At 33.8% G+C, this 22,464-nt stretch overlaps 1 protein-coding gene across 3 annotated transcripts in view; it reads left to right on the top strand.

Annotated features, from left to right (window-relative positions):
* RIF1 (replication timing regulatory factor 1) overlaps positions 1–22,464 on the top strand; it is a 46,161-nt gene that overhangs the window by 1,092 nt on the left and 22,605 nt on the right. For all 3 annotated transcript variants that reach the window (XM_033111808.1, XM_033111810.1, XM_033111807.1), the window contains exons 3-20: positions 305–383; positions 3,613–3,709; positions 4,606–4,733; positions 4,824–4,918; positions 5,777–5,966; positions 7,730–7,822; positions 10,036–10,174; positions 12,039–12,190; positions 13,621–13,738; positions 14,400–14,573; positions 14,799–14,909; positions 15,593–15,655; positions 15,890–15,990; positions 17,564–17,650; positions 18,286–18,359; positions 18,595–18,775; positions 20,057–20,164; positions 20,500–20,649. In XM_033111808.1, coding sequence (XP_032967699.1) covers positions 305–383; positions 3,613–3,709; positions 4,606–4,733; positions 4,824–4,918; positions 5,777–5,966; positions 7,730–7,822; positions 10,036–10,174; positions 12,039–12,190; positions 13,621–13,738; positions 14,400–14,573; positions 14,799–14,909; positions 15,593–15,655; positions 15,890–15,990; positions 17,564–17,650; positions 18,286–18,359; positions 18,595–18,775; positions 20,057–20,164; positions 20,500–20,649 — 2,140 coding nt within the window. The remainder of the gene's footprint in view (positions 1–304; positions 384–3,612; positions 3,710–4,605; positions 4,734–4,823; positions 4,919–5,776; positions 5,967–7,729; positions 7,823–10,035; positions 10,175–12,038; positions 12,191–13,620; positions 13,739–14,399; positions 14,574–14,798; positions 14,910–15,592; positions 15,656–15,889; positions 15,991–17,563; positions 17,651–18,285; positions 18,360–18,594; positions 18,776–20,056; positions 20,165–20,499; positions 20,650–22,464) is intronic.

The raw sequence follows: 22,464 nt of genomic DNA, 5'->3' as shown, positions 1-22,464 counted from the left end.
GTAGAAAATGATAAAAACTTAGTAAGCTTGTAACGGGATAGATTTCTTTCTCTGTTCCCTCTTCACATAGTGAAACTAACGAAACGTGTGCACTGTGGATGCAAAAGGTATTCTGAGGATTTTTTTGCTTCAGCTGTATATTGCGTTATATGTCCTATATATTCTTCACTGTCTTAAGTACTGGGTAGTTAATTTGCCAAGATTGTAACATAAACTTTAAAAAGATTATGCAGGTATTTTAGGGAGTGATGATACTTTTTCTTGTCTGCTATTTGCATAAATTTATGTTCTTTCTGCTTTTAAGCCGTATTACTGGAGAAGATGGAAAAGAAGTCATTGCAGAAATTGAGAAAAAACTTCATCAGCTAAATAACGTTTTAAAGGTATGTATCTCTGTTGTTTATTAAATAGTTTTATACTTGTGAAAAAAAAGTTTTTTACCAGTTTACTCTTAAAAGTTTTGAACCTAAAATAAAATAATAGGATTATTATAGTATTAGGTTGGTGCAAAGGTAATTGCGGTTTAAAAGGTTGAAAATAATTGCAAAAACCGCAGTTACTTTTGAACCAACCTAATACTCTTTGAAACTTAAACAGTGTATCAGTTTTTCTCAATTACCTTACCATTTTTTCTTCTCACCTCATCCTGCATGTCCTTGTGAGGTTACTCTTTAATCACTCTTTGCTGAAGAGATTGGTGTAATTGCCTAAAGTTGCCCGTGGCCATTTGAATCCAATACGTTTGCTCTTAATTTAATTTCGTCTTTGATGTACCCTGAGGGTAACATTCATTTTTTAAATATCCACTCTCTCAGTTTTTGGTACTCTTGCTTGGTTAAAGAACCGTTGTTAAGCTTCTTTGCTTATTTGTAGGAAGGTGGCGTAGTTTAACCTCAAACTGAGAACCTGTGTTGTCCTCACTTGCGGTGGCTTTGTGACCTTCCTTAGCATTTAATTTCCTTGTTTGTAGAATGAAGAGGTTGAACTCAATCTCCAAAGTCCCTTTGAGTTCTTATTTTTATGATCCTGTTTTTGTGCTTTTAAACAGAAGTAATCTATCAAGATACACATTTTATCATGATTTCTGACTAAATGTTGAGGCATTGGAGGAACTGTCTGCCCTTAAGTATTCCTGTTACAGTCATCAGTGCTTTTTGATCATGTAAGCAGGGACTTGACTGTATAGTAAGTAGTTCAAGACAGTAGTATTAAATAGTATTAATGGTATTATTTATTACTCTATTTTTCTTCATTATCACGTTCTGCATTCCAGCAGTATAGTCGTGCTCTTCGTAACGATGTTTTGGTGAACATTGCAGACTGACCGAATGTGTAACAGTGGCCCCGTATGATTATAATGGAGCTGAAAAATTCCTATGGCCCAGTGACATCATAGCCCTCATAACATTATAGCTCAGCACATTGCTCACGTGTTTGTGGTGATGCTGGTGTAAACAAACCTGCATTGCCACTCGTGCAAAAGTATAGCGCATACAGCTATGTACAGTACATAATATTCGATAATGGTAATAAATGACTGTGACTGGCTTACGTATTTACTATACTAGATTGTTACTTTAGAGTGTAGTCTTTCTACTCATTTAAGAAAAGCCTCCTGTAAAGCATTATGCCGCCATGTTAAGCCAGCAACAGCCTCACACATCTTGCCCTTACAGCGTCTCTTGATTACATCATCTACTCTTGTGCTTGATTTAACTTTGTGTTTCACACAAGTAACATGCTGTACAGGCTTGTAGCCTAGGAGCAATAAGCTATACCATCTAGATTTGTGTAAGTGTACTCTATGATGTTTGCACACTGAAATCACCTAACGACGCATTTCTCAGGATGTATAATTCCTGTCGTTAAGCGGCGCTTGGCTGTAGTGGATGTGATGAAGACATGCATCTTCATAGAGCGGGGGTGCCAAAAAAATGTATACACAGTTTAAGAGATGTTACCTATGCTCAAGCAGTAGTTCGCCATAATCAGAAGTGTCTGGACGCTGATGGTAACCACTTGGAGCACCTCTTGTAATTGCAGAAGTCAAATGTGACTTGTATTCATCTTTTGTTATTGGTGTATATTGAGTATTACAAGTAATACAGTTTTCCTTTCTTAAAATATGTATACATTTTTTTGGCACTCTCTGTATTTAGTATTTGACAGTGTATAGGATCAGGAACTCAGTTGCATGCATTTTGAGTCAAGTTGCACTGTTTGTTAATAGAGTTTGTAGATAAAATGCCTGATGAATAATTACGGTTGACATGGACCCCTCTTCCCCCACGAAGTCAAAAATCCACGTATAACTTTTGACTCCCTGCAAATTTAACTGTTTAGAAGCACCTGGGTGATTAGTGATAGGACAATCAACAAGCTTTCTGTGTGAATTACTAAGCACTGAAAGGATATTTGAATTCCTTCAGAACAGGAACCATACATACTAGGTGAAATATAACATATTTCTGTGTTGCTGTTTAGAATTCTGTTAGTATTGTTTCTATAAAACCACAGCATTTTTGAAGAAAAGACTACTGTTAAGGAACACTTCCAGGCAATATGTGTTTAATAAAAGTTGATCACAGACATGCTAGCTATTATCCACGCGATAGTAGTAGCTTTCAAAGTCTTTAAGTATTTAAGACTGTCGCTTGTCTGAACTGACTGACTGAATATCCATTATACTCCAGAGTTTGGTTTTTGTTTGATTAATTATAAAAGGGGTGCCTTAGGGAAGTGCCTATTTATATTTTTGACTACTAACATTTATTCTTCCTGCTCAAGACTAACAAATAGCTGAGGACCCCTTAGATATCTGATTAAGAGAAATGAGGGGATTTGCACATAAATCACTGGAATGGGAAATGGTACCACGAATGACACAAGATGGCAAGTAACGTGGTGTTGGGGGATATAGCAGGACTATCTTTGACAGGTTCTGGATTTTATAGCTTTTACATACATAAATGGATTGGGCTTTGAATTCCAGATGGGCATGAATTCAAATATTCCTGTCTATGAAGCAGGGATTTTTTTTTAAGATTGAGATAATGTGGGGGATGGATTTTGGACAGGTTCCACCATACTCACAGAATGCCGGCATTCTGACTAAATTTGCATTTCTTTCCACCAAAAAAAAAAAAAAAAAAGATGTTTAAGTCTCCTAGCACTTTAGATACTTAGTAATGTTACATTTCAACCCCTTCCCTCTCTCTATCTTAGCAATGTCAGTCTAATGCTAGTTTGTCAGCTTTTGTGTTTGAGTCTTTTGCTTACCTTTTGGAAGGGCTTTGCTCCTATTATTTATTTCCTGTCTAGTGTCTTTAGCATCTTCCACTGGCTGCTTTATCTTTGCTTTCAGATCTGTGGAGATGTTGTTTATCTTTTAAGAAAAATGTTCTTTATTTAGTTGATGTCTATCTAGTTTCCCTCTTCCTTTGCTAAGCTATATACATGGCTTCCTTATCTTACTCCTACTTTATCTACTTTCAAAGATTTGTTCATTGATTGTATTAAAATGTAATTTTGTTTTTTAATCAAATTTTGCTCTTCAAGTTGATTCACAATCTACTCATTTGTAACAAATGTGATTTTTATTTTTTTTTGTAGACCCACATTTCCAGTCAAAACTCAGAGCTCAGTTGTGCTGCTCTACAAGCATTGGGGTTTTGCTTGTATAATCCCAAAATTGCTACAGGATTATCAGGTAGTTTGACTTAATATTTTTAGGAGTTTGTAAGTATAAACTTTTGATATTGTTAAAAGTACTGTTACCTCTTAGTTTCATAACAGTTTAGGATTTGCTTTTGAGAAATATTTAGATTACCATCGTTGGAAAATTTCTTTTTCTTAGGCATTGCTCTAACTTTAATTATAAAATTTGCTTTAAAAGAAAATGAGTCTATTTAAAAATAATTGCTCTGAAAACAACTTTGTAAAACACATTAGCTTTGGAAGTTAATAATTAAGATGGTCATTTACTCTAAGCATATGCCATAAGGAGTATGCTGAATTAAAAAGTTCTTTTACGTAGTGGTAAGTGGGATGGTTTGGAACTAAAAGCAATAAGGAAAACACAGGACATGATAGTTCGTAAGTTTTCAACTAATCTTAATTGTTGCTCTGTAGTTAGTAAAGGACCTAGAGAGGTGATCTTTAGAGTGGAGAAATTGGGAATAGGGACTAAAGATGTCAGAAAGTTGTTACCATCTTTTTTCTTTTGTTCTTTTTTATATGTATAAATGTTAGCAACAAAGGTAAGAGTTCATTTTGGAGCAGTGATGTAGAGTTCATAATATCTTGCCCAAAATTGTCTTGTGTGTTCAAACCTATTATCGAGACCTATAAAATTGCTTCAGTTGTACAAAATATCTGATTTGAAGCCTACTATCTGTTTTCTCTCAATATACCTTCCCATCTTAGCTATTTCTGTGTTTTGGGAAGAAGTTTGATAATCGGCATCGATTCTCTGGTCCTTCTCTCTGGATATGCATTTATTTTTTTGCAGTAAAGAGTATAGTATGTTTCTCTATTTTTATTTTTATGTTTGAGATTTTAAAGGATGTAAACTGTTCTGCATTATTAAAGCTGCTTGTTTTTCAGAGACAAACATTCGAGGACTGCTTTCAAAATTGAGTGATATTGTTAAGAGTTCAGACAAAAATGTACGTACCAGGGCACTTTGGGTGATATCCAAGCAGACATTTCCCACTGAAGTTGTTGGCAAAGCAGTGAGTACAGTTTTTATATATGTCTTAACTATACACCATTTAAAAAATTCAGGCTTACTTGATTTGTATTTATTTGGTTCTGTCTTTTAGGTATCCAATATAATTGATTCATTAGAAGTAATATTTAATAAAGGAGAGATGCGTTCTGCTGTTGTTGATTATGAAGCATTAAATGTTATCATAAGGTATGAATTTGGATGCTGTGTACATTGGAAGAATAGTGTCAGTAAATTTAGAATTTACTTCAATGGGTGGACTTTTGGGACTTAAATTTGAGTTAGACATTAAAAGAAGGAAAAGTCTTCTAGACTAAAAGTCTCGAGAAAAGGTAACAGGAAGAAGAAGGAAGTCCATGTGCATTAGTTAGTAAGTTTCTTTGCTTATTTTTACTGAGTTAGTCTTAAAAAAATCAAGTCTTGGTTAAGCCGCTCCTAACACAGTTCTGGTTTTAAAAATTATTTCTGTTACAGCTTTTGCAAGAGTTTAAAAAATAATGTAGACTCCCAGGCGAGCTGTAGGGGGTATTTAAGAAGTTATTAACAGTGCCTAGCAGCAGATGGGAGAATAAGAAAATCCCCTACCTTCCTCCCCATTCCTGTTCTTTGTAATGGACATGCTAACAGCACAAACTATTTATTGATACGCTTTGTCTTACCTCTGTTTTAAAGTTTTCTTTAGTAGTTTGCTCTTTGCTTTAACTACTTAGTGTTTTGATGCCCTGATTGATACTCACATTATATCATAGTTCTCTGGCTGTCGTTTCCTATGAGAACATTGAATTTAATTGTATAAAATCATTAGTATTTAGAAATTTCAATATGAAGACAAAATGTTATTTTAAAAATTTATAAAAATAGTACAGAAATCTAAAACTTAGATATTTTTTGCACGTATGTATATATATATATGTATATATATACATATGTATATTCTAAAGTAAATGGATTAAACGATGCATATTTCTGTGTGTTGCTTATTTTCCTGGTAGTTTAGATACAGAAGGTGAAGTCGAATTCATTTATTCATTCATTTTTCTATTACAGGTTAATTGAACAAGCCCCAGTTCAAATGGGAGAAGAGTCAATTAGGTGGGCAAAACTGGTCATACCTTTAGTGGTTCATTCAGCCCAAAAGGTACATTTGCGGGGAGCTACTGCTCTAGAGATGGGAATGCCGTTGTTGCTTCAGAAACAACAAGAAATAGCACCTATCACGGAGCAGCTTATGACTACTGTAAGTATTACTTTATGTAAGGAATTTTTGGGGACTGCATTGTAATGTTCTGCATCAAGCTTAGGGCTCATGTTGGAGTAAATGTACTATGGTCTAGGAAATTCCTCTTTGAATTAAAACAAAGAATGGCTTAAGTTAGTGTAGGCATACTGTTCCTACATTGCAATGAGGGGAGAAACTGTCTATTCAGCATTACTATGGTCCAGGCATTTTACTTCATCCCCAATGAATGGTGATTGAAAGGGATTGCATTGTTGGAAAAGGGCGAGCATTAACTAGTTCAGTGCCATTTCGGTGATGGTAGCATAATCCCAATAGATACAAATTTAATGTACATAAGTGCATCTAGTGTGCATAATTTCCTAGTTATTGGGCTTTAGGTTTTCAGCCTTTGTTCTTATAACAAGTGTTTATCCAGCACCTGTTATATTCTGGGCATTGTTTTAGACACTGACCATACCAGTGTATATTAACAAAGAGAACTTGTGGAGCTTATTTTCTAATGGGGGAGATAATGAAGCACGTAGTAACTAAGTGATGAGGATTATGGAGAACAGCAGGGACTGGATGGAGTGTGTCATTGGGGAGGAAGGATGAGGCGGTCAGGGAAGAAAAACAAATGGGATATTTGAATAGTGATTTGAAGACGATGCAGGAGTTAGCTATATGGAGGAACCATGAGAGCAAACGGCCCCAGTCTGATGGTTGTGTTCAGTGAACACTGGGCAGTATGATAATGAGAGTGAAGGTGAGGGGAGTAGGAGATGATTTCAGCGAAGCAGGGCCAAATCATATAGGGCCTTGGGGGTCATTGTAAGGCATTTGGTTTTCACTTGTGTTACATTGAAAACCATATTTGAAGGTTTGAGGCCAGGAGTGATTATGTACTGACACAGGTTTTAAAGAGATCCCTCTGGCTATATCGAGAGAACACTAGAGGGGATTGAATAGGAGCAGGGAAACCAGGGGATACCATAATAATGCAGGCAGCAAGGGAGCCTTCCAGATTCTAAAACCTGGGGTTTTGTTTGTTCATTTTTTAAAATTACTCCATGATTATATTTGGAGTCTAATAAAGTGTCTCCCTTGTCTTTAAGTTTTTTTTTTACGCTGGTAAGTTTATTTTTTAAGAGCATATGTAAAATTCTTTACAAATTTGAACTAAAATTTTCTCAGGTATGTTATCCATGAAGCTATTAATGTATTTTTAAAGTTAACTAGAGTGAGAAGTTAAAACATTATCATTTGAACTTTATTTAATGATATGCATGCTGGAGTTTTTAGAGGAACGAATATTGGTAGATAAAAAATTAAGCTGGATTGATAGATGGAAGAATGGCCAGATATGTGATAAGATAAGCATACTACTGTGTTTCCCTGAAAGTAAGACCTAGCCGGACCATCAGCTCTAATGCATCTTTTAGAGCAAAAATTAATGTAAAACCCGGTCTTATTTTATTACAAAGTCGGGTCTTATATAAGACCAGGTCTTATATTAATTTTTGCTCCAAAAGACGCATTAGAGCTGATGGTCTAGCTAGGTCTTATTTTCGGGGAAACACGGTAAAATGTTAATGTATTCATATTTGGACGTTTATTATAAAACTCTTAGCTTTCCTATATGCATGCAAGTTTCCCTAATAAAACATTGGGTATTATTTGGGTAAACATTTTTTGGCTGAGACAATCAGCCAATTTGATAATACATTTTTTTTTTTCTTTTCAAGAGTCCTTTTGGTAAATATTTTTGCTTTTATTTGCAGAAATTACTTTCAGAACTCCAAAAGCTATTTATGAGTAAAAATGAGACTTACGTTTTAAAATTATGGCCTTTGTTTGTCAAACTTCTTGGGAAGGTAAGTCCACAGTTAAAGAGCAGATCACAGTATTACATGCCAGACCCTTTCATTTCTTAATTCTACATAGTATAGTCAATTCTCATTCGTCATTCCATATATACCAATTCACCTGCTCACTAAAATTTATTTGTAAAGCGAACATACATTCCTGTGCTATATAATTTCCTAAAGTTATTACTAGTGTGTATAACAGACATGTAGAGTGGCAAAAAAATTTGAGTTCCCCAGTGCATATGTTCCCAGCTGACATCGAGTAAGATTATGCTCTGCTCTTTTTGTTTCAGCTCTCAGTGTCCTTTAAACAAATGTCCTTTTCATGATTCATATAGTGCCACGTTTTTGACATTTTGTGTTTTTTCTTGGTGATTTTTAATGGCCCCTAAGCGTAGTGCTGAAGTGCCGTCTATGTTTCCAAAGTACAGGAAGACTGATGTGCCTTATGGAGAAAAGATGGGTGTTAGAGGCATGATGGGTTGTCCAGGCATGCGTTAGAATGCTGTTGGCCATGAGATCAGTGTTAGTGAATCAACAGTACACAGGCCTAAGCGTAGTGCTGAAGTGCCGTCTATGTTTCCAAAGTACAGGAAGACTGATGTGCCTTATGGAGAAAAGATGGGTGTTAGAGGCATGATGGGTTGTCCAGGCATGCGTTAGAATGCTGTTGGCCATGAGATCAGTGTTAGTGAATCAACAGTACACAGGCATGCACCACATCGATCCTTTATCAGAAACATGATTTGCAAGTATGTTTCCCATAGTGTAGGTTGTTTTTGCTTTTTTTTCTCTTCGCTTTTTTGATAGTATCATTGAATGTGCTTTTAGTGTCATATCCAAGAAGTTGTTGCCAAATCCAGTGTCATGAATATTCCCTATGTTTTTTCTAGGAATTTTATAGTTTTAGTTCATAAATTCTGATCTTTGATCCATTTTGAGTTTGTTCTTGTATATAGGGCAAGGAAGGGTCCGGCATTTTTCTTTTCCATGTGAATATTCAATTTTCCTAACACTGTTTGTTGAATAGACTGTGTTTCCCTTATTGAATGGTCCAGGCACCCTTGTAAAACATCAGTTGACAGTATATACAAGGGTTTACTTTTAAGGCTTCTCTATTCCATTGTTCTGTTTGTCCTTGTACCACTACCATATGTTTTAATTACTGTAGTTCTGTAGTAAGTTTGGAAGTCAAAGAAGTGTGAGTCCTCCGCCTTTATTTTATGGTTTTTTTTCCAAAATTGATTTTGGCTATTTGGAGCTCTTTGCAATTCCATATTGAATTTTAGGATTGACTTTTCTTTGAAAAGGCTGTTGGAATTTTGAGAGAGATTGTGTTGAATCTGTAGATTGCTTTGGGTAATATTGACCTTTTAATGATAATAAATCTTTCTACCCATCTACATGGGATAGTTTACTACTTATTTAGGTCTCTTTAAATTTCTTTCAGCAATGCCTTATAGCCTTTATTGCATAAATCGTTCTCCTCCTTGATTAGATTTATCTCTTAAGTAATTTTAGGTGCTATTGTAAATGGAATTGCGTTCCTAACTTCCTTTTCAGATTGTTGCCGATGTGTAGAGACACAACTGATTTTTGTGTGTTGATCTTGTACGCTGCAACATTGTTGAATTGATTTTATTAGCTCTAGTAGCTGTCTTGTGGCTTCACTGTGATTTTCTAAGCCAGGGTTTCTTTTGTTTGTTATTATTTATATTCTTCAGATTATATGTGGTTTATAGCCACTTATGACTGTTAATATTTTATCTTTCTATGCACTTTTCCTCTTGGGATTCATGTATACCTGTCATTTATCCATTTTCCCCTTAACCATTTTTCCTGCCTCTTTCAGTATATTTGAAAATACTGTTTTTATTAGTTTTAGGGTTCAACATTTCTTGTTTTTTCTTTAATATTCTGTTTTTTTAATATAGATACACTTTTTGATATTATGTTGGTTAAATTTGGGATTTATCTTATCTTCCTAATTTTCTCTGTTTAGAAATGTTCTGCGTTATATATTATCTGCTTCATGGAGCTTTCTATTTTGTAATCTTGAATGTTGGATGTGTATACAGAATTCATACGGAATATTTTTTGAAATTTTAAATTCCTAAGACTTTACATAGCTAAACCTGAATTAGACCAATGAATCATAATTCTGCTGTATGTATTGTTTCAGGCAGGTGAATAACTTTTTAATGATTTTTCCTTTTTAGACCTTGCATCGAAGTGGGAGTTTCATTAATTCTCTATTACAGCTGGAAGAACTGGGATTTCGTAGTGGAGCACCCATAATTAAAAAAATAGCTTTTATTGCTTGGAAGAGTTTAATAGATAATTTTGCTTTAAATCCTGGTAAGTAATATTTTAGAATTTTGATTTTTTAAAATGACTTTTATTTAAGCAAGATGAGAAAAGCTTTTCTGATTAGTTTATATTGATACTTAACCTTGTTATTTAATATCTTTTTTTCAAGGGAATAAATTTATAGCTAAAAACACAATTCAAAGGCTAGGCATTACTGAAAATCACAGATGTAAAATGTAAGCTATTTCAAAAAAAAACACAAAGTGACAAAATAACATTGTGGCTTTCTTAGAATGTGCCAACACTTGGTGGAGCACTTTATCTCATTTAATCATCACAATAGACCTGAGATGGTTTTATTACGGTTTTGGAGAAATTAAATAATTTATCCAGGGTCACATAGCCAATAGATGATAGAAAACAATTGTGATTGTTATGGAATAAAAATATCAGTGACTGATGAACTTTTTTCTTTCAGGACCTTTGGAACTGTACCTAATAATAGTGAGTTAACATTAATATATAGAAGTGGTGATTCCTTTTGATTTACTTTAATCATATCCTCCTAGTATTCCCTGGAGGTATTTGGTAGATATACAAGAAAGAGTATTTGGCCCCAAAGTGGGTCAGTATTAGTACCTACTTAACTGGGTAATTAATCTTAGGTATAATTGACACTGTATATTTACCAGATCTGCTAAGTAATGTTGATTTTTCATTTTCTCCTGTCAGAGGATCATTAGGATCATTCCCCTGTCAGATCATTAATCTCTTTTCTTCCTCTTTTTAATGTGTTTTATAAGGTGATTATTTGCATTAACTATAATTTTATTGAAAATACTGATAAAGTGCATTGCCAGGCACCAATTTTAATTGGAAAGTCCCCTTTGTTGTTGTGTTGTTGTTGCTTATGAACTATAAGCAATGTTCAGGACTAAATCTGTTGGAATTATACATGGCTGAGTGTTAAAGCATAAAAGAGGAGTGGCTTACAGAAGATTAAGGCCAGAGCTATAGAGCCTGTGACTGGATCCACAGAGTCATTAAGGAATCAGATATCTGTCTTTCTGTCATCTTCAGTGTGCCTTAGTTGCAGACTACGGAAAGGAGGGAAGGCAGAAGAGCAGAAATGAACTTCTTCCTAGCTGAGCCAACTATCTATCATGAGCATTCCAGAAATTCTGTATACACTGCCACTTAAATTTCATTGGGTAGAATAGCTAAAGAGGAGACTAGATAAGAAGTCAAAATTGTGCACCCATTACTATCCTGAGTGAAAGCAGGTCTTGTAACTAAGAGAATGGATTATTGTATGGCAATTGGCAATCTTGCAATAGGGATTTTATTGTGGAGTTCCAATCATAAGTAGGAGTTCAAAAAGGATTAGAGAATTTGTTTCCACAGTGGTCTAACTTTATTTCTTACAGAAGGGTTAATTGAAAGTGAAGTGGCAGAATAGTTGTAAGAAATGTTGAATGTCATTTCACCAAATACGTGGCTTAGATGTTTCAAAAATCTGTCAAGGTTTGATAGGTTACTTGAGCATAGACTGTTTTTTTAATATATCCCCAGTCTCACATGTAGTACACACTTTTGATACAAATATTTCGTTTAAAGAATTGGATTTAATTTTTATGGGAAAATCACCCCTGGCACACAGCATTTAATAAATATCACTTATTCCTTTTTTTGTTGTTACTTTCTGAAGTGTTGTGGTCTAGCTGTACTGGAGTTTGTCAAGTGGAAATTTTGGGTGGAATGGCAAGAGCTGGTGATTTCAAAAAAAAGAATTTTTTTTAAAAAAATCTATTCTCTTGCTATGATAAAACAAGACTATTGCACACTCATTCTTAAAATTTGATCTTTAGCTCTTAAGTGTTTTAACCTGGGTGCCTATTTCATTTTTTTAAAGAAATACTATGTAGTGCGAAAAGACTGAAATTGTTAATGCAACCGTTGAGTTCCATCCATGTAAGAACAGAAGCTCTAGCGCTAACAAAACTAGAAGTCTGGTGGTATTTATTAATGAGACTTGGACCTCATCTGCCTGCTAATTTTGAACAGGTAACATTACAAGTGTTGACTATAATACTTTTCCAAATATATTCTTAAATCTAATATTTCAGTGTTATTGCTGTGTTAGCAGGCCACAATGTATAAAAGATCTTTTTTTTTCTCCTGGCATAGAATTTGAGTTCGTTTCCCTTAAAGGATAGTCTCCAGTTGTCTGAAAAGGAGCCTCTAAAGTCTTTTCAATCAGCAAGCACTCAAATACCCATTCTTACTTGAGAGACATTATGAAAGATTTCTAAAAAGGCATTTCACAGGGCCTAGAATATAACCGAAATAGAAGTCAAGTGCTACACTGGGTAGATACAAAATTGGATTCTTATTTTTTGTATTTTTTATAATCATTTCAATCCTATCATGGCTTTTCAATACTGTTAAAAATGGGTTTACAAATTCCTTTGGATTTTTATATCCTTGTTGGCATTTATCTGTAAGGCTTAATCTTATCTATACCTCCTTGTTTTTGCAATTAATACATCCTTGGTTTCTGAATTTTTTTACAGTTAAGTAAAAATGGACAGCTCTGATAACTTCTTATCTTTTTAATTTCTTTATTGCTTATCTTGCATCTTGGAGTACATTTTACTGTTGGGTATAGTCCTTAGTCCTTGTCTTCTAGTCTGTATGAATAACTGATAAGCACTGAGTGTATTCTTGGCAAGGGGGCTTTAAATATACTTGATTTTTTTTTTAGCAAGTTCTTTTTAAATTTTGAATTTTGAATACGTTAATAAGACTTTTAAACTTAATAGAATATGAACTAATTGAAATAGTACATTGATAGTAATGTATAATCGGGATCATAATTATTTCAAATTCTACCATTATAAGGTCCTAGTAGGCTAATCTTACCCAGTTGTGTGAAATTTATTGGCATAATTTATTCATTGGCTAGATTTGACTGGTACTAAAATGATCTTAGAAAAGAGTTTGAAGTTGTTTTAGTTCATATTTTTTAGTGTGTTTTTAAAAAGTTTACAGTGAGTCTGTCTACCAATAGCACTAAAACTCGGATAAATTTTTCTTGCAAAAATCATGCGTATCATTTTCCATCTGGAATTTAGAACTGAAATTGATAGATAGTATGCATGTCAGGCAAATACTGTTATACCGTGTTTCCCCGAAAATAAGACCGGGTCTTATATTAATTTTTGCTCCAAAAGACGCATTAGGGCTTATGTTCAGGGGATGTCATCCTGAAAAATCACGCTAAGGCCTATTTTCAGGTCTTACTTTCAAGGAAACACAGCAATAACAACTTTCACTTTTCCAGATTTCAGTTTTCGCTTATGCATTGAAAAAGCCAATAAAATTCAACATATTAAAAGAATTTAAACTGCTTAAAGAAATTTAACTATATCATGCAAGACTAAAAAAAAGAAAATTATGCAGTTTACAGATACTTTCTTTTATTACCCTAACAGGTTTGTGTGCCTCTAATTCAAAGCACAATAAACATTGATTGTAATACTTCACTTCAAGGCAGTTCATCTCGTATAGCTATTTCTCCAGGCTTAAGTCCTATGACCCCTATAAACAAAGGTAAGAGACATACTTGTTTTTTATTTTTTTTACAAAATTCTTGGAGTGAAGGCTTTGCTCAGTGTTATTTACATAAAATGAAGCACTTCATAATTTTGTCTTTCCTTTCCAGTTCCTTATATGTTCTTGATAGTCTGTTTTCTGTATGTGTTAATGTTACTGCTATAATTGCATTGTTGTAGTAGGAAAAGATCAACATTTTTCCAGTACGTGTGTGAGGTACATTACAGACAGTTCTATTTGTTTCAGAACCAGAATCTTCAAGCTATTCTTAAAGACAACAGATCTTAAACGTAAGAAATGTGGCTTAGTATGTATACCATTGACAGAAAAGTATTTTCTATTATTATTTTATTGGCTGTTCTGAGCCATATTTTTATATTTAAGTTTCAGGAATTCCCACATATTAGTAATTCAGGGTATGTATTAATGCCTGAGAATTACATTCACTTTAATGGTGTGTGACACTAATCTTGTTCCTAACCTAATTAGGATTAATTGGAACTCTGTTGTGGGTTTTAAAGAAAAACTTTCAACTTTTATTTGAGAAATACACTATTTACTTTTAAAGGTATATTTTATTGAAAGAATTTAAAAACTAGTAGTTTCGATAGCTAATGTAAGCTTACGTAACTTACCTTCTCATTTGTTTGTTTTAAAGGTTCTTCCCCATATGGAGCCTCTGTAACTACCCGGATGAACTTGAGTTCGAATTTTAGTGGAATGGCCACAATCCCCTCAATTCAACTCTTAGGACTTGAAATGTTACTTCATTTTTTGTTGGGTCCAGAAGTTTTGAATTTTGCTAAGCAAAACAAACTTGTATTGAACTTAGGTACTTGTTTTAAAAATATTTCAGTTATTAAAATAGTTCAGAACATAGTATATTGGGTTGAGTGAGAGGTGTTATTTTCCCCATAGCCAATGTATTGTGTAATTCTGTATGAAATAAGTATGTCTTTAATACAAAACATGTCAGACCACCTAAAATTTTATATTGAGAAGTTGATTTCATAAAGCGTTTGTTTTGCATAATTGTCTCTTTCCCTCCCTCTTTTAGAGCCACTTGAACATCCGTTAATCAGCAGCTCTTCTTTTTTTTCCAAATATGCAAATACACTTATCAGTGCTGTTCATGATAGCTTTGTTGCAGTTGGAAAAGATGCTTCTGGTAAATATTTTAAGAATTTTTTAAAATTATTTGTTTAAAAAGCAAATAAAATAGCAAATATTTATATGGTGCCACCTTTTGGCTAGATTGTGCTGCAAGAGCTCTACATATAATTCATTTAATGCCTATAGTAACCTCCTATGTTAGTTTTACAGATAAGGAAATTCCGTTGTGCAGAGAAGTAAATAACTTGTGCAAAGTCCCAGTAAGTGGTAGAGCTGTGATTCAGTCCCAGGCGCTATTGCACTAACATCTACACCTAAACTCCCGTGATCTATAGCCTATCAAATGAAGAGGAGAAATTTCATACATAAAATAGTTTGCTATTTAACTGGCAGGGAAATTTTTTTCTAATAGTTTTCAGGTATCCTTCTGAACCTTGTTTTTCCTTGTCTAAAAAGTTAAAGTTGTTCAATAGAGAAAATACAGATGATGAAAAAAAGAAAATAATTAACTGTAGTTACATGACCCAGTGCTAATATGTTAGTCCTTTTAAAAAACAGTGCTAATATGTTTCAGTCCTTTGGAAAAAACACATTTCTTTAACAATGAAGTGATAGGGTTTTATAAACTGATTACAAGGAGAATTATATTCTAAATTATTGCTCAATATATTTCTTTAGTATAAGGATGAAAGTGGGTGCCTTTAGTTATATCTGTTTCGTTACTTTTTTTTTTGACAGATGCAGTTGTCAGTGCTATTTGGAAGGAACTAATTAGCTTGGTGAAGTCAGTTGTTGAATCAGGTAAGTACTATAATATTGATTCATTGACTTACTAGCACTCGGTGAATTGTTTGGCTTGAATATATAAAATTTATTTTAAAATCTTTTTGAAACATATCTTCCAGACTTTACTTTTAAACAAAGCACTTTCTTGATTTAGTAAAAAATTAATTCTCATAGTTCATAAGTGTATATTTTTACCCCTAAAAGTACTTGTATGTTTAAAAGTACACCCCTCTTTTTGCTTGTTTATAGGTAACAAAAAAGAGAGACCGGGTTCTGAAGTTTTGACTCTTTTATTAAAATCTTTGGAAGCCATAGTGAAATCAGAAGTATTTCCTGTATCGAAAACACTGGTAAGTATAATACCTATATGTTGGAGTTTAAAAAACACTCTGAAATTGAATTTTCTGTTAAAGATTCTTGCACACACCAGGATTTAGGAAAGCATTCAAGTATTTATCAGCAGTTTGACCCTGTAATAAATGCTATTCATTGACTTTAGAGTCATTTGAAACCTTAATAAAGTAAATGGCTATGATGGCAACTATAAAAATTTTCCAGTGTGATAAAAAAAATATAAGCTACACAGAAAATGGAGTGAAGGATATGAAACTTGAACTGAAGAAACTCAGATGAATACTAATTTTATGATAAGATTGCTAAACTCCACTGATTGCTACTTTGCACATTTTTTTGAAAATCTGGTGGTAATGTTGTGGAACTTTTTGTTTTAAATGAACGCCTTTTTAACCAACACAATGACTTTGGTATTAAACATCTTTTTTATCCTATATAGTAGAGAAAGGAAAAGATAATTAAATATACTTTTTGTAGTAATAAATCTCCCAAAATAAGCTGCAGATGAAGGAAACTATACCCTTCCTTGTGTAAGTTCTAAGTGTTTCCAGAGTACCGTCACAGTGTGTATCACGGCAGTAGGGCATAGTGGTTAAGTAGCAAAGGCTCTGGAGCTGACTAGGTTGAATGTCAGCCTAATTATTTATTAGCTGAGTGCAGTTGGGCAATTTATCTACTCTTATCTCTTTGTAAAGAGAAAACACAGTGTTTATCACTAAATGAATTGATACATGCAGAGCACTGTGGGCCAGTAACAAAAGGAGTTAACAAATGCCGTTCATTATTCTCATTAGTGTCTGCTTCAAATGAGTATATGTGAATGCATGTTTTCACTAACATAACTCTTTTTGTCGTATTATGTCACTATATATAGTCCAGATTAATATGGGTATAGTAATATTTTTGGACAGCAGTTTGGTAAGCTCTGTCACATTTGAGAGGTGTGTCTTAGACACAGCTCCTAGCTAGCAATCCTTAGAAATAATTTGCTTCAGGCACTAGTAAGTACATAATTCATCGAAGAATTTCTTTTTGTAGTATAAAAGGATAGAAACAGCCTTAAAGGGCATTAATAGAAAAATGTTTGCATAAACTACACATTCATACAGCAGTTAAGAATGTGTCTACACGTACTGATGTGAGTACTCAGTACAAACAATCAGATGAAGAAGGTCAGTTCCATAGTATCTCACAGTATAATATTGCTAATGGTGTAAAAGAATATGGCAGCCAACCCAGGAAGGTAATGTTCCTTGGTATACTTATATATGTGAAAATTTATATGGTCTAGAAAAATAAACTCAAAACTGATCACATTGACTATCCCTGGAAACAAAGGACTTTATCATTTTATTTTGTATATTTCTGTATTTGAACTTTTTTAAACTAATGCAAATGTATTCACATTAATATACAAACATTACTGTTTTTGAAGTTTTTGAACTAATGAGGGTGTATTTAGTGAATGTTGTAATAAACTTAAAAATGCTGTAAGTACTACTAGATTTTTATTAAGTAAAGTAGTGTTTTTATGGCTAACCTATAGTAAAACATTTTATCTTTCCTTAGGTCCTCATGGAAATTACAGTTAAAGGACTTCCTCAGAAAGTATTAGGTTCACCAGCATATCAGGTTGCTAATATGGATATTCTGAATGCAAGTATCTCAGATGTAATGATATGATTAAAATTAGCCTCCCCCCAAAAAAGTTCTATGATTTCCTTTTCTTAAAATAGTGAGACTTGGATGGTAAAATTTTGAGAGAATTAAATTAGATTTGGATATGCTGATGTTAAAAGACAAAATTGATAGACAGTAATAGATTAATGTAAAGAATTAAATATGGCACTATTAATGGAACTGTTTTCAGGGATTATAAAGGGTTTCTATTTCCTTTAACGAAATAGTAGTGCTGATTACTCTGACAAACTTTGGAAGCTCATTACTAAACGTACTGAGCTTAATCATGGTGAAATGTACTTAATATCTGCAGAATATAGGTATTGTTGGTCCAGCACGTTTTAAGTTAGCATTCTTTGTATATCTGGAATCCCTCAGCATTTCTCAATGTGGGTGGAACAGCTATATTAAAGTATAAAGAGCTTGATTTTTATGTGTGGTTTATGGAAATATATTTGCTATCTTTTTTTGTCATATCCTAAGTAATGTCAGAAGTTAAATTTCTCAAGCTTAAAAGGATCAAGCTTCACATAATTGATTGTAGAAAACAAGTGTAACAAGATTGCACTCTTTGTAACAAGAAGATTGACTACATTCTCATCTTTTTTTAGGGAACTCCTGCTTTGTTCCTAATTCAATTAATTTTCAACAGTAATTTCTTGGAATATGGTATAGAAGATGAGAGGTAATTTAAACTGAAAATATTTGTGTTTATCTTGGAAAGATGGTTATGTGATGAACAAGATTCTTTTGAGTTAACATACTATATCAAATTTTTTTAAAATTAAAAAAATCAAAAATAAGATTTTACATGCATTCCTTCTTTCCATGTCAGTTATGTTTAGAATTTTGTTACAGTGTAATTAATGTATTTTGGCAAAAAGTACAGGTTAATGTGTGGTTCAAAATTTTTTCTTCAGGTTTTTTCTTAATCTGGAGACACTTGTAGGTTGTGTTCTTTCTGGTCCAACTTCACCACTAGCTTTCAGTGACTCTGTTTTAAATGTTATTAATCAAAATGCAAAGCAGTTGGAAAACAAGGAGCATCTCTGGAGAATGTGGAGTATTATAGTCACACCATTAACTGAATTGATTAATCAGGTATGGTATAAAAGCCTGCTATATATTTATATATCCCCCCAAATTTAAGGAATTTCTTTTTCTTGTTAGAGCACATGGGGAAATGAATAGAAGTTTGAATTTAAATAGAAGATATTAAGTAATTCTTTCCTGTGGAATTGGTTAATTTTCTACTCTTTAGTTGATTTCTCTTCATTGCATTTCTGCCTTATTCAAGAAAATATAACTTAAGGGGGAATCCGGACTGTTTTCTCCAATATTCGTTATAAAGCCAGAAGGCTCACATGTGACATATATATAAACTCTCATATTTATATCGAGGTGTCTTTCAGTATTTGTACTGTGGGGATTAATAATGGTCATTTTGACTAGACTGTGTGTAAGGATTCCCGTGGTGAATGAATCCATGTTGGTGAAGCCATATAGTAGTCCCTAAATCAGTAATCTGGATATGGAGCTCAAGTTCTGTCACTATTAGTAGTTTGTCAGCTGCTTCATCAATCCTTAAGTGGTGTTATTCTTTGGGAAATATTTCACGGTAGCTCTCAAGTGAAGTAAAGACTCCAAAGAATTTAAGTGATAGTGCAGTAGCCCTTATTTTGGCTACTCAGGCAGTGCACCATTAAACGTATTCTGGAAGAAAATAAGTTTACATTCCCAGATAGTTTCCCACTATTCGCAAGTTAGCAAGGCCCTTTTCATAAGTCCTTGCTTGAGTGCTACATTCTGTATATAGAAAAAGATTTTGGAGTCACCTCTGCGATTCTTTTTCAGGACTTAAAACAGTTCATTGTTTCCCAGAGGAGCTGTAATAAATTACCACAAAGTGGTGGCTTAAAACAACAGGAATTTATTATCTTAAAGCTCTGGAGGCCAGAAATTCAAAATCACAGTGTTGGTAGGATCTGTGAGGGAGATCTTGTTCCATGCCTCGCTTAACTTCTGGTGGTCACGGGCAATTCTTGATTAACCTTGGCTTGTATAGGCATTACTCCATAGCCTTCATCTCCACATGGCATTTTCCCGTGTCTTCCTCCTTTTCCTAGAAGACACAGGTTACTGAATTAGGGCCTGCCGTAATCCAGTAATCACTTTTTTTTTTAACGTGATTACATCTGCAAACACCCTATTTCCACAGAAGATCACATTCATAGTTACCACATGTTAGTAGTTCATCATCTCTTGAACATCTGTCTCAACATTGGGGGTCCCAATTCTACTCACTACATATAGTAAGATGTTACTACTTATGACACTAGAATTAGATGGTAATTTGTCTAACCAGTATTTTTCTTGTTTCAGACCAATGAAGTGAATCAAGGTGATGCCTTAGAACATAATTTTAGTGCCATCTATGGTGCATTGACTTTACCAATAAACCATATTTTTTCCGTACAGAAATTCCCAATGGTAAGGCAATTTCAAATTTTTACTTCAGGGATTTGCATGTTTTGGAAAATATTTCACCCTTTATAATGAATTTCGACAGAAATTTTTCTTAAAATAAGACTTGCTTATGACTTTTAATTAGGGAGAAGGGAAATGGTGAAAGAAGAAGTTCCTTTTAACCCTAAGTAATTGTTGGTTTTGTGGCATTATTATGATTAGAACTCTATGAGGGTGGCAAACTTATTACCTCATGCTAGTCCCTTCTATGACACTTACATGACACTGTTTTTAAAGATGCATTTTATTAAGTGTTTGACATGTAGATATACATTTAAAACTTTTTTTGCTGTTATCAGGCCACCATGAAGACCTTACTTAGAACTTGGTCAGAATTATATAGATCATTTGCCCGCTGTGCTGCTTTGGTGGCAACTGCAGAAGAGAATTTGTGCTGTGAGGAGCTTTCGTCTAAGATAATGTCCAGTTTGGAAGATGAAGGCTTTTCAGTGAGTTTATCCCGATACTGACCTTTTTTGTATTTAAAGGATTCTTTTCAAGTAAATAGCGATAACATTTGTAAACTATCATTTACTAATGCTTCTAGTCTGTAAATGACTAAGGTAATACATAAAACAAGTAACAGCTTTGGGGGAAAATTTTTTATTTTTGGACTCTTAAGTTTCATGTTTCAGGACCACTAACAGTGATGGGCTTTTACTACTCTGTCGTGTATCTACTTGTGCCTGTGACCTAGATTATCAATAGAAGGACTTTGCTGGTCACATCTGTTAGAGCATTAAAGTCAGGCCTTTGGGAGTTGGGAGACTTACATAGGTCCCTTTTCATTTTCTTTCCCTTACTCTGTGAAAAGGACAACTGTCAACAGTTTGGTCTGTACCATTCTAGAACAGACCTCTTTTTTTAATTTACACATAATTTACATATTAATACTCAGATATGTGCATGAATACAGTGGTCTTGCCAATTGTATTTATTACTCTGCAGCATTCCTTTTTCATCTGAAACGATGGATTTCTAGCTTTTGCTAGTGGTTACCACTGGGGAGAAGAGTGCAGCTATCTACCAAGAGCTAGAAATCCGTCTTTTCAGCTTTTTCAATGCATTTATAATAGTCTCTTTTTAAAAAATATTGTCACCATTCTGATTATTGTAGTTTTGATATGATAGAATTTGTCAGTGACTTAAAAAATGAAAATTTGAACTTGTCACACTTAAAAGACTTCTGTAGCTTTTTGTTGCACTTGGAGTAAATATCTGAAGAGCTTATAACTGCCCATGAGGCTTGTGCCTCTGAGGAATCTTATTTAATTAGGCTTATTTTTATCATATGTAATAGTTTGATATTTCCTTTTTGGCACTTAAAAGGCACAAATAATCTCAATATTATTTGTATCTTCAGTATGTTACTTCACCCACACTATATGAGGTTAGGGACATACTGTCTTGATGTGTATTCCTGGCTTTTGTATGGCACATAGATAGTGAATTTGTTGAATGCTTTCATAACTGTTAGGGAGAAGGTTGACGCTGTTTTCACCTTTTAAATATTGTCCTACTTAGGCTCACATCTTTGTTGTCTTCTGGAAGAAATTTAGAAGTTGTAAAGTTTTATAAAATACCCTGATGAGCTTTTGCTTGGCATTGGTTGGTTACACATAAATTAATGTGTAAAAGAATTTACACCTTTATAATGTTGAATCTTTCCACCCAGGAATATTTGTGTTCATATATTTAGTTCTTCTCAAGTTAACCTAACTTGCTTGATTTTTGGTAGTTTTAAAACTTCTTCAGCGGTTATAAATGGTACCCCCACTCCAATACCTCTGTCCCCCAATAGTTGGTTGCTGCTGGAGTATAATCTTGTGCCCACATAACAGTGTTTTGGTCAACAATGGACCACATATACAACAGTGGTATGCCTTATAGCCCAGGTGTGTAAGAGGCTATACCATGGAGGTTTGTGTATGGTCCACTTTGTAATGTTCATACAGCTATGAAATCGCCTGACACCTTTCTTAGAATGTATCCCTGTTGTTAAGCGGTGTATGACTGTATATAAAAGCTGTTGCTAATATGCATTTCTTTATATTGAACTAATCTTGTGTCCTTGGGATACTCTTCTTGGTCACAGTGAAATTCTTCTAAAACGTTGCAGATTATTTTATTAAGATTTTTGCATACATCTTTTATTAGTGAGATTGGAATTCCTTACTGTCCAATTTTTGTATTGTGGAAGAAGTACAAGCTCTTGGGTGATTTAGAAAGTTGTAACTTTTGCTCTGTTCTTCACTAATTTAAAT

Source organism: Rhinolophus ferrumequinum, chromosome 8, assembly GCF_004115265.2.
Source record: "Rhinolophus ferrumequinum isolate MPI-CBG mRhiFer1 chromosome 8, mRhiFer1_v1.p, whole genome shotgun sequence".
NCBI classification, from domain to species: domain Eukaryota; kingdom Metazoa; phylum Chordata; class Mammalia; order Chiroptera; family Rhinolophidae; genus Rhinolophus; species Rhinolophus ferrumequinum.
This window is presented reverse-complemented; position numbering and strand designations above follow the sequence as displayed.